General features: G+C 42.1%; 1 protein-coding gene across 2 annotated transcripts in view; it reads right to left on the reverse strand.

The window, feature by feature from the left end:
- Positions 1-14,566, reverse strand: part of elmo1 (engulfment and cell motility 1 (ced-12 homolog, C. elegans)) — a 73,116-nt gene that overhangs the window by 24,034 nt on the left and 34,516 nt on the right. For both annotated transcript variants that reach the window (XM_068333068.1, XM_068333067.1), the window contains exons 8-15: positions 14,103-14,202; positions 13,376-13,527; positions 13,143-13,221; positions 11,898-11,948; positions 11,323-11,445; positions 10,723-10,851; positions 9,118-9,222; positions 8,094-8,202 (exon numbers count right to left, since the gene is read on the reverse strand). In XM_068333068.1, the coding sequence (XP_068189169.1) occupies positions 8,094-8,202; positions 9,118-9,222; positions 10,723-10,851; positions 11,323-11,445; positions 11,898-11,948; positions 13,143-13,221; positions 13,376-13,527; positions 14,103-14,202 (848 nt within the window). The remainder of the gene's footprint in view (positions 1-8,093; positions 8,203-9,117; positions 9,223-10,722; positions 10,852-11,322; positions 11,446-11,897; positions 11,949-13,142; positions 13,222-13,375; positions 13,528-14,102; positions 14,203-14,566) is intronic.

Raw genomic sequence — 14,566 nt, forward strand, 5'->3', positions numbered from 1 at the left:
TCAGAAAACTAATGGAAGCATGCCAAAGCAGATGCTGACTGGCTGCTTAGTCATCATTAGGTTGTTCTTAAGTACAGAAATAAAAGAAAAAACAAGAGATTAAGAAGGGCGAATTTTAAATGAGGCTTAAAGTCAATCAAATAACCGTTTTTGTTTTTTTTTTTAGCTGTCTGTTGAAAGTTATCGAGAACGCTGAAGTTTGGAGTGACCTCCAAGCTAAATGGACTGTTTATTGACAGAAGCAACAGAGTCCTGAGGTGGCGATGTGAGGGGAATTACATGTCAAGGTGCATTTGGGAGATACAGACAGAGAGCAGTCTCATGCGGCTCTACAGAAATTGCTCCATCCTCAGGTTTTACAAGGCAAGCGGAATCGCAGACAGTTTTATTACCTCTTGCTGGGCTCAGCGGGATCGGAAACGGACCAGTGATGAGGCAAAAATAAATAAATAATTTTTTTATTTATTTCCATGCTTCAAATAGTCTATAAACAGTGTTGTGAATCGTTATTCTGTATGTTTGGTGAAGCTCGCTAAATATTTTTAACAAATCCGCACTGAGGAAATCATTTTAAGTCCAGTCAGCTGCATTTAAAGTCCTGAGATAAGAACACAACAGGCTACGCTATGTAGTCACGTTCGTGTTAGGATGTTCATTCTACCATAAAACACAATACTTTAACTAACTTGAAGACATTTTTTGTTTTTATTCTAGCGATTTTTAAAAAAGACACACGTCAGACCCAAAAAACAACAACAACAAAAAAATTGACTGTTGAATAAATTCAAAAGATGATGTTTTTTCTTTGTGTGTGTGTCTATGTGTCTTTATTTGAAATATGGGACATTTGCTCCAGGGACTGCAATCAGGAAGCGGGTCTGTAAACCCTGTTTAGGGAATACAATTTGCGGAACAAACAAATGTCAAATGACACAAGGTTAACAACCAATACAAATAAAAACTAATGTCTGTCCCCTAAGGATACAATCCTAACTCTCACATGTTGAACGGTATTTAATTTTGATTGAAGAAGTTGCAGTTTGTGTCGAATACGACTCTGCATGTTGTATAAAAATCAGTTTAATACCTTCAGCACTGCAGCTGTTTCCCAGCCAGCTGAAATGTCATGATTGAATCTTTCCCACTGGTGCACAAATGCACTTAAAATTCTCTGCTTGAATGGAGAAGGCAGCGTGAGTGCAAAGTCATGTTACTGTGATTACATAACTACTGCTTTAAGCACTACGAGCATCGGACTGGCTGGTTTTATTTTTTTTTTGTTGAAACCACAAGAATACCCAGGCTTTATTCTGATAAACTTGCGCAGTAATGACAACATGTCAACAACTAAATAAAAAAGGAAAGATAAACAGGATGACATCTCAACACCACCCGCCTCCATTAGTCAGGTGAGGCACGCGAGGTCAGCCTCATTCTTTCCAAGTGGACTCCTAAATGGCAGAAACCGGTTACGTAAAACCGGATCCTCAACCCCCCCAGGCAGGTCAAAGTGACGATGACCGGAAATTCAAACCGTCTAAGGAGCGTCATACATCAATGGATGATTCAATGACACAATAACCGCTCAGCTTTAAGCTGAAAAAATGGGTCAACAGCAAAACAATTAGATGGACAGAAACTGGGCAGTAATAATATTTCCACTTCATTTGTCCTCTATGTTTTTGGGTAATGGTGGACCAAATGCTCGTGCAGCTCAGCAGAACTTGATGTTTTATGGTGTCATACTTAGTGACCATATGCTGACACAAAATTATTACCACCAACAGATTTGGTTGTGCAACTGAATGCCTTTGATTTGTTGCATAAATAAAATAAGTATTGATTTGCATCCTTTATTATTATTATTATTATTATTATTATTATTATTATTATTATAGTGCAGTGAGGTAAAATGAACGCCTTACATTTAAGATACAATAAGATACACACATTGCAGTGAGTAAATCTTGGAATTGGCAATTTGTTTTCAGAATTTACTCCTTACTTTAAAAAAAAAAAAAAAAAGACCTCAGCAATTATTTTAATGAGCTGAAGGGTCAAGAGAATCGCTGTGGAGACAAAAAAAGTTGACCTTTAAACCGTCAAGTTAACGAAATTCTCGCACGAAGGAATTCAAGAAGTTTGCACACCATGTTCCCGACGCCCAGCTGAGACCTCCCGATCGACGCACTCCGGATGCATTCTGAAAATGTCAACAGAAGGAGTGTTGCCGCAGATAGTTTCCCCTTCACTGCTCTCCCTCCAGGAACATCATTTCATTTAATTTTTTGCATCTGGAGCAGTTTATTGACCGGTATGACCAGTTACATGTCACAGCTCTTTAAATTAACTGAATGGATTTTCCTGATGATAACACCGGGGTTGATGTCGATGCACCTGCCAGAGACGGTAGATTTGCTGCCACTTTGCACAAATTTTGTTGACATTTGCTTAAGTATTCTCATTAACCGGAAGATAAGATTGCTGCTCGAAATTCCCAATATTTCTAACTCTGACTGATAACTCAGGAGCCTGATTTTTTTTCTCCCCCACCTTGTTTACTCATGATTACAGTCAGAATAACAAGAACTGAATGAGTCATAAGTCCCAACTGACTGGCTGGCGGGGGACTTTGTTAGACATGTCGTCGAGTCAATTCTACAGCATTCTTTTCTCATTCATCAAGTGAATACATGTGTGTGAGGTGTTCATATTATAAGCAGAATAAACAGAAGACCAGAAGCTTCTGCATTGAAACTATATACAGTATGTGTGCAGCAGCCTGTGAACAAGAGCTGAGAACGCCATCCGGAATGACATCAGTCAAGTTTCGATGGGTCTCTCTTTTTTTTTTTTTTTTTTTTTTGTGCATGTGTATTTGGGCACAAAATACATAGAACAAACTCCGGAGTCACCTTGTATTGATGCCACAGAAAGAAAAAAAAAAAAGGGGTCATCCTCCCTCTAAATACGACGTCGGCGAGCCTCGATGCCCGATTGTGATGACGATGCATCGTCAGCGCAGGACGTACCCTAAAGGACTCGATGCATCCTGCCACTTCATAAAATCTTTATCTTAGGAAAAAAATGTTAATATAGTTGTGTCACTATTGAAGCAAAAAAATTAATTTGCTGTCAATTTCATTGATGTAAATCAGCTTTGATATGCATCTATTTGACAAGCCGAACCCATGCCACACATCCAGAATAATAGGAAAGGATAAATTTCTAATACCAATTCAATAATTCAAAAATACTGAACAAAACTATAATAATATGTTGGTTTTTCTCTTTGGAAACGTATCAGTGTTTGGCTGCATAAACTGCAGGTCTCTGCTACCACCTGGTGTATCCATCAAACGCCTTAAAGATATTAAAGTACACATGTTACTGTTCGGTTAAAAACATTCGTGAGCAATCTTCTGGATTCTGTGCTCTGTGTCAGTAACACCTACATTTTCCGGAAAAGTTTTAGGGGGTAAAGCCGGGGTGACAGGTTGGTGAGACTTTGATGGTAAATTACCTTTTGCTGGTGCATGCCTGAGGCTACAAAGTGGAGGACCCTGAAGGACGTGCCTCCTTTAACAAAAAAGTTGCCGCTGACAACTGAGTGAAGAGGTTCGCCGGATGCCAAACCCATCCTCCCGTCATGACTTGAGGGACTATCGCAATTCCACGCTTGGCCTTCCCTCCCCCGACCATCATCCACTTTGTTCACGATGCACGGGGGGAGACTTAAAGGAGGGATTAGCCGCTAAAACCTCGTCACTTAATAGGACATTTAAAACCAGCTCAGTTTCCATCCTCGTGTTGGGCTAACGCTAACTTTAGCTTACTGGTGTTTGAAGTCAGTCATAAATTGTCATTAGTGGATGCGACTCTTCGCAGACGGAGCCCACTGATGATGATAGATGGGACAGGACACACACACACACACACACATACAAAAAACAACACTGAATGATCAAGGAACTCTGCAGTATGTTAAAAAAAAAAAGTTCTCCCACTCACAATTAGAAAATTAAAAATAAATTAAATTATATATTCAGTCATATTAAGGTATGAGGTCCACATGGTCCTAAATTATGTAGATGAAGTCATTCTTACTAATTCATCATATAAGAGACATTAAGGACGCCAGAGCCGAACAAAAACAGTCCTATACGTTTTGACGTTTTCCTGCTTTCCTCCTTTTATTACAATCTTTTTGGGGATTCTAAAAGATAATTACATTCAAACAAATCACGATGTTCATAAAAAAGCAACAAGGAAAAGAAAACTAAACAAAAAAAAAAACTGTAAAACTGTTCATGCGGCTCTGAATTAGCTGCTTTGTTCTGATTGTGGCTGACAGCTCTGACAAATTTACAAATATAAGGAAACTGAGTTTTGTGTGTGTGTGTGTGTGTGTGTGTGTGTGTCTCTCCATCTCATGCCACTCAGTGAATCACCAAGCAGAGTCATTGCTCAGCAGGCCAGACCCTTTTTCTAAATAACTTCATAAATATTCCATGCGCTGCTTTAAGTCATTGCCCGGCGCCTCCACGATGCAGATTCCATTAAGGCCCGTGTTGCAGCAAGAAGCATGGCGGGACGATTAATCTTTGGGGATGTCAAGCAGGGCAACAGCTAATGCAAGAGTGAGAAACTGAAATAATGGAAGGGAAAGTGCAGAAGGGAGAGTGACACTCGGACGGTGGATGAATTATGTAGAGTTGACGGCCAATTCCACCAAAACAAACTCGCTCACTTTCTTTCCTCAGATCACTTCATGTGTAGAAATAACCTACTTCAGCAATCACCAAAAAGGGATTCCATAAGAATTCAAAGAAAAGCGGAGTGTGCAAGCAAGAGAAGAGATTACGAGTCTGAAAGGCACAGATGTTCTTCACACTTACAAGAATGGAGCAAGAATGGAGAGCAGAGGGAAGGGAAATTAAGCCCCGAAAGAGAGCTTGAAGAGGCGAGACGGACGACTTCAAGAGCGGCGGGCAAATCCCGAGTCCCTCTGCGTTTCATGGCCACGAAAACAAGAGAGTCTGGTCTCTATCAGAGCCGCTGCCATTCCACACAGACGGAGAGCAAATGAGCCATGAAGACATCCCCGCCGTCACCATTAATCCACCAGGGCTTTGGAATGTCCTCATAAGGAGTAAAATACAGCCATAAGTCTTTTCAATGGGGAATTATAGCGTGCTAGTGATCTGGACGCTCTTGATGAAGTGTCTTCAACACTTTGGTTCAGGAGAGTTGATCACATTCTGAATCGAGCCCTCTTTGTATCGACTAAGTCGTCGCGCAAAGGTCGTGGGTTCAATTCCAGCTCACGATCTACAAAATCATTCTCTCTCCCATTTCCTGTCGGCCGTTTTTTTTACATTAAAAAGGTAAAAATTCCTCCCCAAAAAAATAACATTCATTGTTTTTTTCTTTTTAAGGCAATTTAATGAAAAAATATTGAAAGGCCAAACTAAATGAGCTAGCCCTTTTCAACTTTCAGAGGCTCAAACGCTGACGTCAATCGCTGAAAGGCCTCCAAAGGTGAGCAAACTATTCTCCCGTTGTTTAGGTTTTAGTGACGGCGGCGTTGGCGGAGGTAAGTGCTCTCAAGAGTGCTTTCTGGTTTGACGTCTCAGTGGGAAAAACACTAGTGCGAAGGGCAAAAAAAAAAAAAGAATGATAGCTTAATTCTGATGAACTGAGCATGCTCACTTCCTGTCAATCAGACGTGTGAGAATAACGCAGCCTATTGTTGCTGCTATTAGCATTTCCTACTATGAGTCAAACGACTGCCGGGAGAAAAAAAGTGGAAAATGTCAAAATTGTTTTAAATAAGTGCAAAAATGTCAACTTGAAAATGAAATATTAAAAAAAAACAACAACTGAGTGACAATAAAATCCTGCTGTTCTTGCAAAAAAACAAACAAAAAACATGTAATGGTGCCTCAAATGTAGGAAAAAAAAAATTGAAACTTGAAATGAAATAACGTGTCACACTTTCCAACTCAAATACCACTCTATCAAAAGAGACAGAGACACAGCCTCCAACATCCTCATTAGTGTCACGTATTTCATTGTTTCTCTGCTAAAAGGTCAGCTGAATGATAACGTGTCGGTGCGGTGCTGAGATTCCATCCTCCTGATGCTTTCCTCTGGGGGGGGGGGGGGAACGACGACGACACACGCTTGTGCCCTGACATCACACAAAACACAAGCACTTACACGCTTTCTTAAATAACTGGCCATTACTCACCGAGCGTCGGCAAACACCTACCCGGTCCGCCTCACGTCCGCCTCACTTTGCACATTCATTAGCGGAATGTTAATACAAGCGGGGGCTAATGGGATATGTGTGAAAATGCACAACCTTAAAGGGAAGATGTCGACTTCCTCCCATAACAGATGAGACGCATGAAATACGCTGCGAGTTTTGTGTGCATTTACTGGACTTGTGGCAAAGATGGATGTGAACGTTAGAATTTGGGAAGCAGTAAATGTAAATATATCAACACGCTGTTCTTTCCCCTGCTGTTCTGGAGATTTCCCAGAAGGGATTTATTTTATCTTATTGCCTTTGCCACATGCATTTCTTTGACTGGATGTCCATAGATTACCTAAAGCTACATGCATTAATCCTGTCATGTAGGGGAAAGGGCTGTTTGTAAGGTTTCAGCTGCATCTCTCTGGTGATTCACCTTCCCAATGGCTTTATTTTTTTCTTGTTGTTGTTGTTGTTTCATGCTGAGGCTCCTGCAAACAGCAGCTTTTGGTCGTGAGGACAATAGACGCCTGTTGGGGATAGAAAGACGCAGAACCACCAGTAAAGGTCACCCATTCAGCCTGGCAAGGAAATGTCAGTGTCGTAAAGTTAATGCGGGGCTGAAAGGTCTGTTTGGAGATTCTGCTCATCCCTTTTGAGGAGGATTTATGAAATCCTGGATTTGGCCTACGAGTTAGTTAATTTGAGCAAAAAAGCCAGAAACAAAATCTCATTGGTAACTTTGGCATGGATTCATCCTGCGGATTATCTGTATTTTACAAGCCTTCAATTGCGACCCCACAGATAGAGACGTTCCCCTGTGTTGGGACGCGTCTTGCGGCTTTTATCTGCATTTTGATATGAATGAGGTCAATGTGATTTTTCTAAGTGGGACTAAAGGGTAGGCAATTTCAGCTCCACTTAGAGACAAGATCAAAAGGGCATGTGCAATAGAGCAAGTGGAGTGGAGCAAATACTAATGAGACACTTGGTATAAAAATAAAGCTCCAAGCTGCACAGAATCAACATTACGGGCACAAGTAGACGCACACAAGTACATAGAATTAGGAAGGAAGGAGCCACGAGAGGCACTTAGAGCTCCGCATGTTTATGTCATACAAATCACATTTTACATTTGAGTGGAGTCTGGCGTGTTTTAAACAAATACATAGTCAATGTATTTTAAAAAATGCTTCTTTTGCACCTTCTCATATCTGTAAGAAAACCTGGTTCGGCTCTTTTATCAGCAACATTAAAGACGAATTAAGGACAAATGGGAGGACTCCCAGAAATACACAAGAAGGACACTTTTCTTACATCTAAACATCTTCAACTGCACACCAGACTGAACAATCCCCGTGACAAAATATAAAATAAAAACAAAACAATACGTAATGAAAAGGGCACGGGTTCAAAACCGAAGCGCAGGATGCCGTCTCCCTCCCCGTGGGGAGCAGCGGGGTTCGGTCTGGAGCGGAAATGCGACCGACTCGCCCATTTAAACAAGCGAAGACAAATGAAAAGGGCACGTCAATTTGGAGTGGACGCCAGCACAGCATCTCTTTTCCTGCACAGTGTACCTCCCAGAGGTGGCATATTAGGCTAAAAGGGTCTCAGCGGGGGTGAGGTGTATCACTAAATAATGAACTCCCAGCAGCACAATTACTGAGTTTAATGTCTGCTTTCATTTCAAAATGGGAGGGGATGTACGTATTCCTGAGTGAACGGAGGTGGTTTCGTCCTCGCAGGTAAAGCATTCGAGCAAGTTCTGAAGAAATATTACACAAAGGGAAGTGAGATGAAGAGAAAGGTGTGTTTGTGCAGAGAGACTCACGGAGTTCGCCCACTTTCAGGATCTCACAAAGCATCTTGGTCAGCTCGATGCTGCTGCGCCCGAACGGACACTCGTGTTTGTCTTCTCGACTGCTGTTCTCCAGGACGATCTGAGGATGAGGAGGGTTTCACAAACGACGGGGGTTTAATACACATTCTCACGGATCCGTGTCAGACATCTGGTCCTCATGGCTTCTAAACCCATCGTGCAGAGTAAAACATCTTCCTGTGTTTGGCAATGAATGTTCAAATCCCGCAGGTCAATACAATTTAGACTATTTGCAGAGCTAAGTTGTAAGCATATATATATATATATATAATTTGGATTATCTGAAATTCTGAAATGTACTTTCACCCTTCAACCCGTAAGCATTAGTCATCATTTGACCTTATCGGGCCAGCAAAACTGTCAAAGTCAAAACCGTCAAATGAAATCTCAAAAGCAAAATTACTGTAATTACGTGGACGGTGGCGGCGCAACGTAAATGAGACCATTAAGGTCCAAAATCACTTTAACTGGTGACAGTTTAATTTAAGAAATTTGGACTCTGTGTTTTCGCCCCCTGGTTGTATAATAAAGACTAGTAAGACATTTTTCTCATCTTCAAGTCCAAATGAGATTTCATGCAAATATTATGCACACAAAGATTTCCATATGTGGCCGTTATAGCAGTGTTTCCTGTTCACGCAAACACAAACACACTCTCTGTTACGATGGAGTGCCTGAGCGCATTAATCACAGCACCGATGAATATCATCCCATTACATTCAGTCACTACAGTTATCCCCCATCTTCAGTACAGAGTCTATTACCCAGGGGTATAGAATGATCACCGTCACGTGAAGATGACAATAACGCTTAACGTCATTACACCGTTGCTCAGGAACCGAAGGGAATGAAGTTAATTCTATTGCCCGGGCAGAGATGCTCACGGAATGCAGGAAGTGGAAAAAACTGGAGGGAAGACTGTTTGTTAGGAAGCGAAAAAGGCGATGAGGAGAAACCAACACGGAGCGCTGCTTACCCTGACGTAGGCGTCCTGGTGGTGCCTGGCGAAATACAGCATGTTATCCAGAGCCAGCATGCCGGGAGGAATCTGAGTGAAGTCCACAGCTGGATTCACGTGGTTCTGAGAAAAAGAGTTTACGCCTTTAGGATATAAATCAATGAATGTGTACTTTCTACAGCAAAAAGCAACAAACAGCACTGAGATCATTATGGTATAGATATTAAATTATGTTAAATAGGTGGTAAACTTTTTAAACCCTGTGAAAGCTTGGTTGTGTTTCTCCTCTCATCCTGTCTTACTGAATCCCCTACTATCTTATCCCATTTCCTCTTCTCTTGTCCTGTCTTCCAAACTTCTTTTCCTATATCCTCATTTCCTATCCAATCAAATCCCATCTTTTCATCCCCCAAGTCCTGTAAGTCGACTCTGGAAACTCTGGAACCTCTATGCTGATTGTCATACTGTTCAATATGATGGATTATCTGTAGCCGCTGCATAAAAACACAGAACCTGCTCTGTCTGAACTATTATTCAGGTTTGAACCATTTTAAGAATCATTTAAAAAGGAAAAGCTAAGAAAAAAAACTGAGCTCGAGGACATTTCCTCTTTCATAGAACACTAATATTTCACAAATGCATAGTTAATATCGTCACTTAAATTTTAATTCTCTGCAAGCTGACGGTGAATCAAATAGAAACTGAGTGAGAAATGACTTTAAAATATTTCATACGTTTGCGGAATGAGGAAAAAAAGAATGTCAGCTTCTATGCATTCATAGTCTGAAATCCTGTCAAACCAAAATGTCAAGAGCAAACCTTTCCCTTTGCCTCCAGCCTTTGCAGAACTACCTCCTATGATGTATAAATGTTCTATGCAATATGCAAATAGATGCTGCGTGTGCTGTCAATGTCTAGGATCGTTAATTCCACCCAGGGCCTGCAGTGAACATGGATGAATAAAGACTAAACCCACAAATGCACACGCGAAAAGTCATCTCCAGCTGAAGAGGTGAGACAGGATTCTGAAGAGAGGATGAAACGTGCCTCATCATTTTTGTAACAGCACCTCACAGGAAGCAGACTAAGGGGCTTACAGAACAGATGCTCAGCTACATGCATATCGTATGAAATTCTCTTATGTGGATGCTTGATTAATACACCAGTACGTCCCTAGTTAAAGATGCAGGGGCAGCTATGTTAATATTTAAGCAGAGACGGGGTCTATCTAGACAGATACGGCTTGTGTTTGTCTGTTTGTACTTGTCTGTCTGTAAACTCTGAAGCCTGGAGAGCCAATGAAGGATTTTAGAGTGAGTTTTCTCCACACGGGTGGACACAAGACATCCCAGCCCCACCCTTATCTTTACTGAACACACTGCGGATGGGAGGAGTCCACAAAAGCTCTGGGCTTTTTACCCACAGCACAATGGCTTTAACTTTTTCTGCCACGGTTAGACCGCTGCAGGCAACACAAACACACTTTCCTGAAGCCCATAAGCGACTGACTCACCTGCTTGTTTATTTCAGATCAGCAATTACGGAGAAATCATTTTTTGTGATAAATCATTCTATAATCAAAAGGAAAAAAAAATCATAAATAATATCGAGAAGCAAACTCACGATGAATCCCAGCTTCTTGTAGTCGCGGGTGTACATGGATTTGCGTTTTTCCATGCTGCCGCTGTTGTTGGGCTCGCACTCCACGTCGAACGCAATTCTCCGCAGCTCAAAGATGATATCCCGTTGAGCCTGAACGCAACACAGGGAAAACATTTGAAGTCTGCTCAGAAATCAATCTGGATTTTCTCACATTCACCCTTGGGTAGCGTGTTGTCCGAGGCAATCTGGCCAGCGGCAACAACTTGTCGTTATTTTTATTACTAAGACCCAAAATAAGTGTTTTTTGGCCACATGAGGCCCAAACTGCTCACAACTGCTGACTAAAATTTTCTCCATATTTCTTGCAGGAAAGGAAATTTATATACCTGTGATGCAAAACCGTTTCATCATTAACTTATTGTACAACTACTTTATGATATTCTTTCGCTGAAGTGGATCAGCGAGGCCATTTACAAAGATTCCTGCAAGATCCGTCTTCATGCAGTTCAGGTTTCCTTAGTTCTCTGATTATATTCTTTTTTTGTGCTTATTCTACTGTTTATGGGACCACATGTTTTTGTCTACCCCTTTGTTTGTCACTTGCATTTGTCGGTCTCCCACCTGGTCCTGGGGGTCCATCTTGGTCATCATGCGATCCTCCAGCAGGTTGAAGGTGAGCACCTGCAGTACGTACAGCTGGTGGGCCATCTCATCATTGATGGGCGTCGTGCTCCGGATCACATTCTGCATGGAATGGAAGGAAGAAAATAAGAGCCAGGAAGCGGTGGGGGTGTTGTGGGGGGGGGGGCAGGGTAGTTGGGAGTAAGTGAGAGACGGAAATGGAGGTGTTAGAGGCGTTATGTGAAAGTGAGGCTGGATCAGAAAAAAAAAAACATGACTGAGATGAGGTATCAAAAGATGAACACGAGGATTTGGGAGAGAATGAGGAGGATTAGAAGGAGGAAGTCAAACGAAAGGAACAAGAGGAGAGAAAATCAGATTTAACGCAAGGAAGAGAATGAAAAGGAGAGAATGGGAGCAGGTGCGAGAATGTAAGTACAGCAGATAATAACCACTGATGATTCATTTTCCTTTTTTGATCTCACGCTGGAGCGGAAGAAAAACCCCAAATAGAGATGAAGATGGAGAGAAGGAACAGAGAGACGGATGGAGGAGAAGACAGAGGGCAAACTTACACTGAGGATGATGGAGCGCAGCTGCTTCTGGGCGAGGATATGGGCCATCTCCTGTAGGGAGGAGAGAAAAAAAAGAAGGAGAGAGGATCAATAAGGAGGAGATGCAACAATAAACCAGAGGAATCAGATCAGTTTTCTTTTTGGGGAGGGAGGGGGTAATGTCATTATGAGGGATGAACGTGATGGAAAAGAAAGACAAAAACCGCTACAGCACGCTGCAGAGGAAGCAGAACAAGGCCATTAAAAATTAAGAAAGCCATCCCATAAAAAATTATAAGATCTTAAAAAAAGGGGATACTAATGCGCTAGCGGGTGTCGTCTACGGTGCAAACTAGCAAGTGGGCTAATCAAGGATGCACTTACTGTCAGGGGACAGTTTAGGATGTCCACAATGTGCTCGTCAAACTACCGTATCGTGTGCAGCGAGGAAACAAAGTCAGAGAAGAGAGACAGAGAGGTAGTGAGTGAATGTGGAAAAGAAAAAGAGGGTCCCCCTGAGAGGAGGTGGTGCAGATGGTGGAGGGGGCAGGAGGGCAATGGAGACAGAATGGGGTGAGGATCACAAAAGCATTGCTTAGCACATCATCTCAAACACACATTCAAAAATAATGTCACATGTTAGTGTGTTTGAATTGAATGATCTGCACATCAAATAACCTGAGATGACAGAAATTAAACTTGCATTACCGAAATTTTGTTGCACAGACTGACAAACTGTTCACTCGTCTTGTAAAAAAACCTCCCGATTAAGTTTGCACAAATCTGATTTGTGCAAAATGTAGTGTTTTTCTTCAACGTGTGCGAATTGGTGCTGCAGCTTCTCTCTGCAAAGCCTCGCATGCTGAAGAGTGGGAAAACTGTTGGTTGGCATCATTCATTATTTATGTCCCAGCATATCTTTGGACCCCTATGGTGCTGATGCTATGGATAATGTGATTAGCTGCAGGGCAGGGCATGACAGAGATTAGAGAGCCAGAGAGAGAGAGAAGAGAGGACATAGTTGAACGTACAATGTCACCTCTGCAAAGGAGGATGGAGAGACAGATGAGGAGGGAAAGAATGGGTTTGTTGGACTTTTACACTTCCCTTCTGTTCTATTAGACATCAGCGCGACTAAGCTGGAGATGTGGAGGACTTTAACACGTGACACTTACAGTGTCATGTACAGTACAAAAACACTGACATGGTTAAAACTCATCATCATAAAAATGGTGCATGGCGCCACGTCAAACACCGCAACCTCACCTGTCTCTTCTCCTCAGGAGCCTTGAGGAAGAGAGCGTTGATGACAGCGATAGTGTACGTCTGGATGTCTTGATCAGTCCTGGAAATGGGGGAAAATGTCACAAACAAGATTATTAAGTACACAACGGATGCATTTCACCTGCTCACGGGGGCCTAAATGCGTTTATCACGCTGTAAGACACACTGATCCAACACAATTACATCTCACAAATCCAGTTCACTAATCCACTTACCCCTGAAGATGCGGGATGAGTTGGCCAATAGTGATCTCTTGCGCCACCTTGTGGTAAAGATCCTGACTATTGAGCACCATGGACTCCAGGATGGCCAGGGATCGCTGCAGCACCGCCGTGTCCATGGCCGACTTGTTCACATAGCTGGCGATCTGGTGGTGGGAGGACAGAGCCGGAGGGATGAAAGCCAACCAGTACACGTGGAAAACCTCTGATTCCTACCAGAATATTTCTGTGAGGACACCAACCGACTGTCACACAGTCTTTTGCAAAGGAAACAAATTTAGAACCAACGTCCAAACAAGCCAAAGACTTGAATCACACTGTGGTATATTTTACTGCCAAAAACACGATGCTATTAAAAGCAACAGAAAAAACAAGAAATGTTCCCATTTATTTCATTTATTTTCAAAAGGGTTGCTATTTACTTGTACTTCTACTTGAAGGTTAAAACATATAGTACCAAAATAAATCACAACATTAAAATTAACTACAATACAAAACTCTAAAAATATACTTGAATTTATTTTTGGTGAGTTTCCCACTCATATCCTGATGTGTTCTGTCTGGGAATAAGGACACTTATGTGTTTTAACAACTTTTACACAATTTAAGGCTAAAAGAAATGCCACTGTTTGGCTTCATGACCTTTTGCAACACGACAGGAGATTCATTAATGGAAGCTTTTTAAAAAAAATCACGTTAATGAGACATTTTCTTGGCTGACCTTCTTGATGAAGGCCACAGAGAAAGTGTCCCAGGAGACGATGCCGTGGTCCATCAGTTCCACAAAGGCCGTCAGAGTGAAGGACAGGAGGTCACCAAAACTACAGGACAACACACAAACACAACACAGGAAACTTCTCTAAAGCAGATGGATTTAACCAGAATGTAGCTGCAAAGCCAAGATGGCTGGAAAACATAACAGGTGATGAGTGGACAGCAGAAACAGAGCTGGTGAGGGTGCAGAGGAAGAACGTCGGTCCAACGCTGAAACCAGGCTTGCTGGAGGAAGACGAGGAGAGAGGCAGAGATGGAACAGAAAGTTTGCTATAAGGCGTTTAAAAGTCGGGGAGGCCGATTAGGGCCGGCAGGAGATGGATGTGTGGTGCAATAAAGACCGGAGAGACAGAGTGAGCTCATGCAGTTACACAAACATCAGGAAGGACAACTCTGCAAGAGACACAGGAG

Source organism: Antennarius striatus, chromosome 14, assembly GCF_040054535.1.
Source record: "Antennarius striatus isolate MH-2024 chromosome 14, ASM4005453v1, whole genome shotgun sequence".
Lineage (NCBI taxonomy): Eukaryota > Metazoa > Chordata > Actinopteri > Lophiiformes > Antennariidae > Antennarius > Antennarius striatus.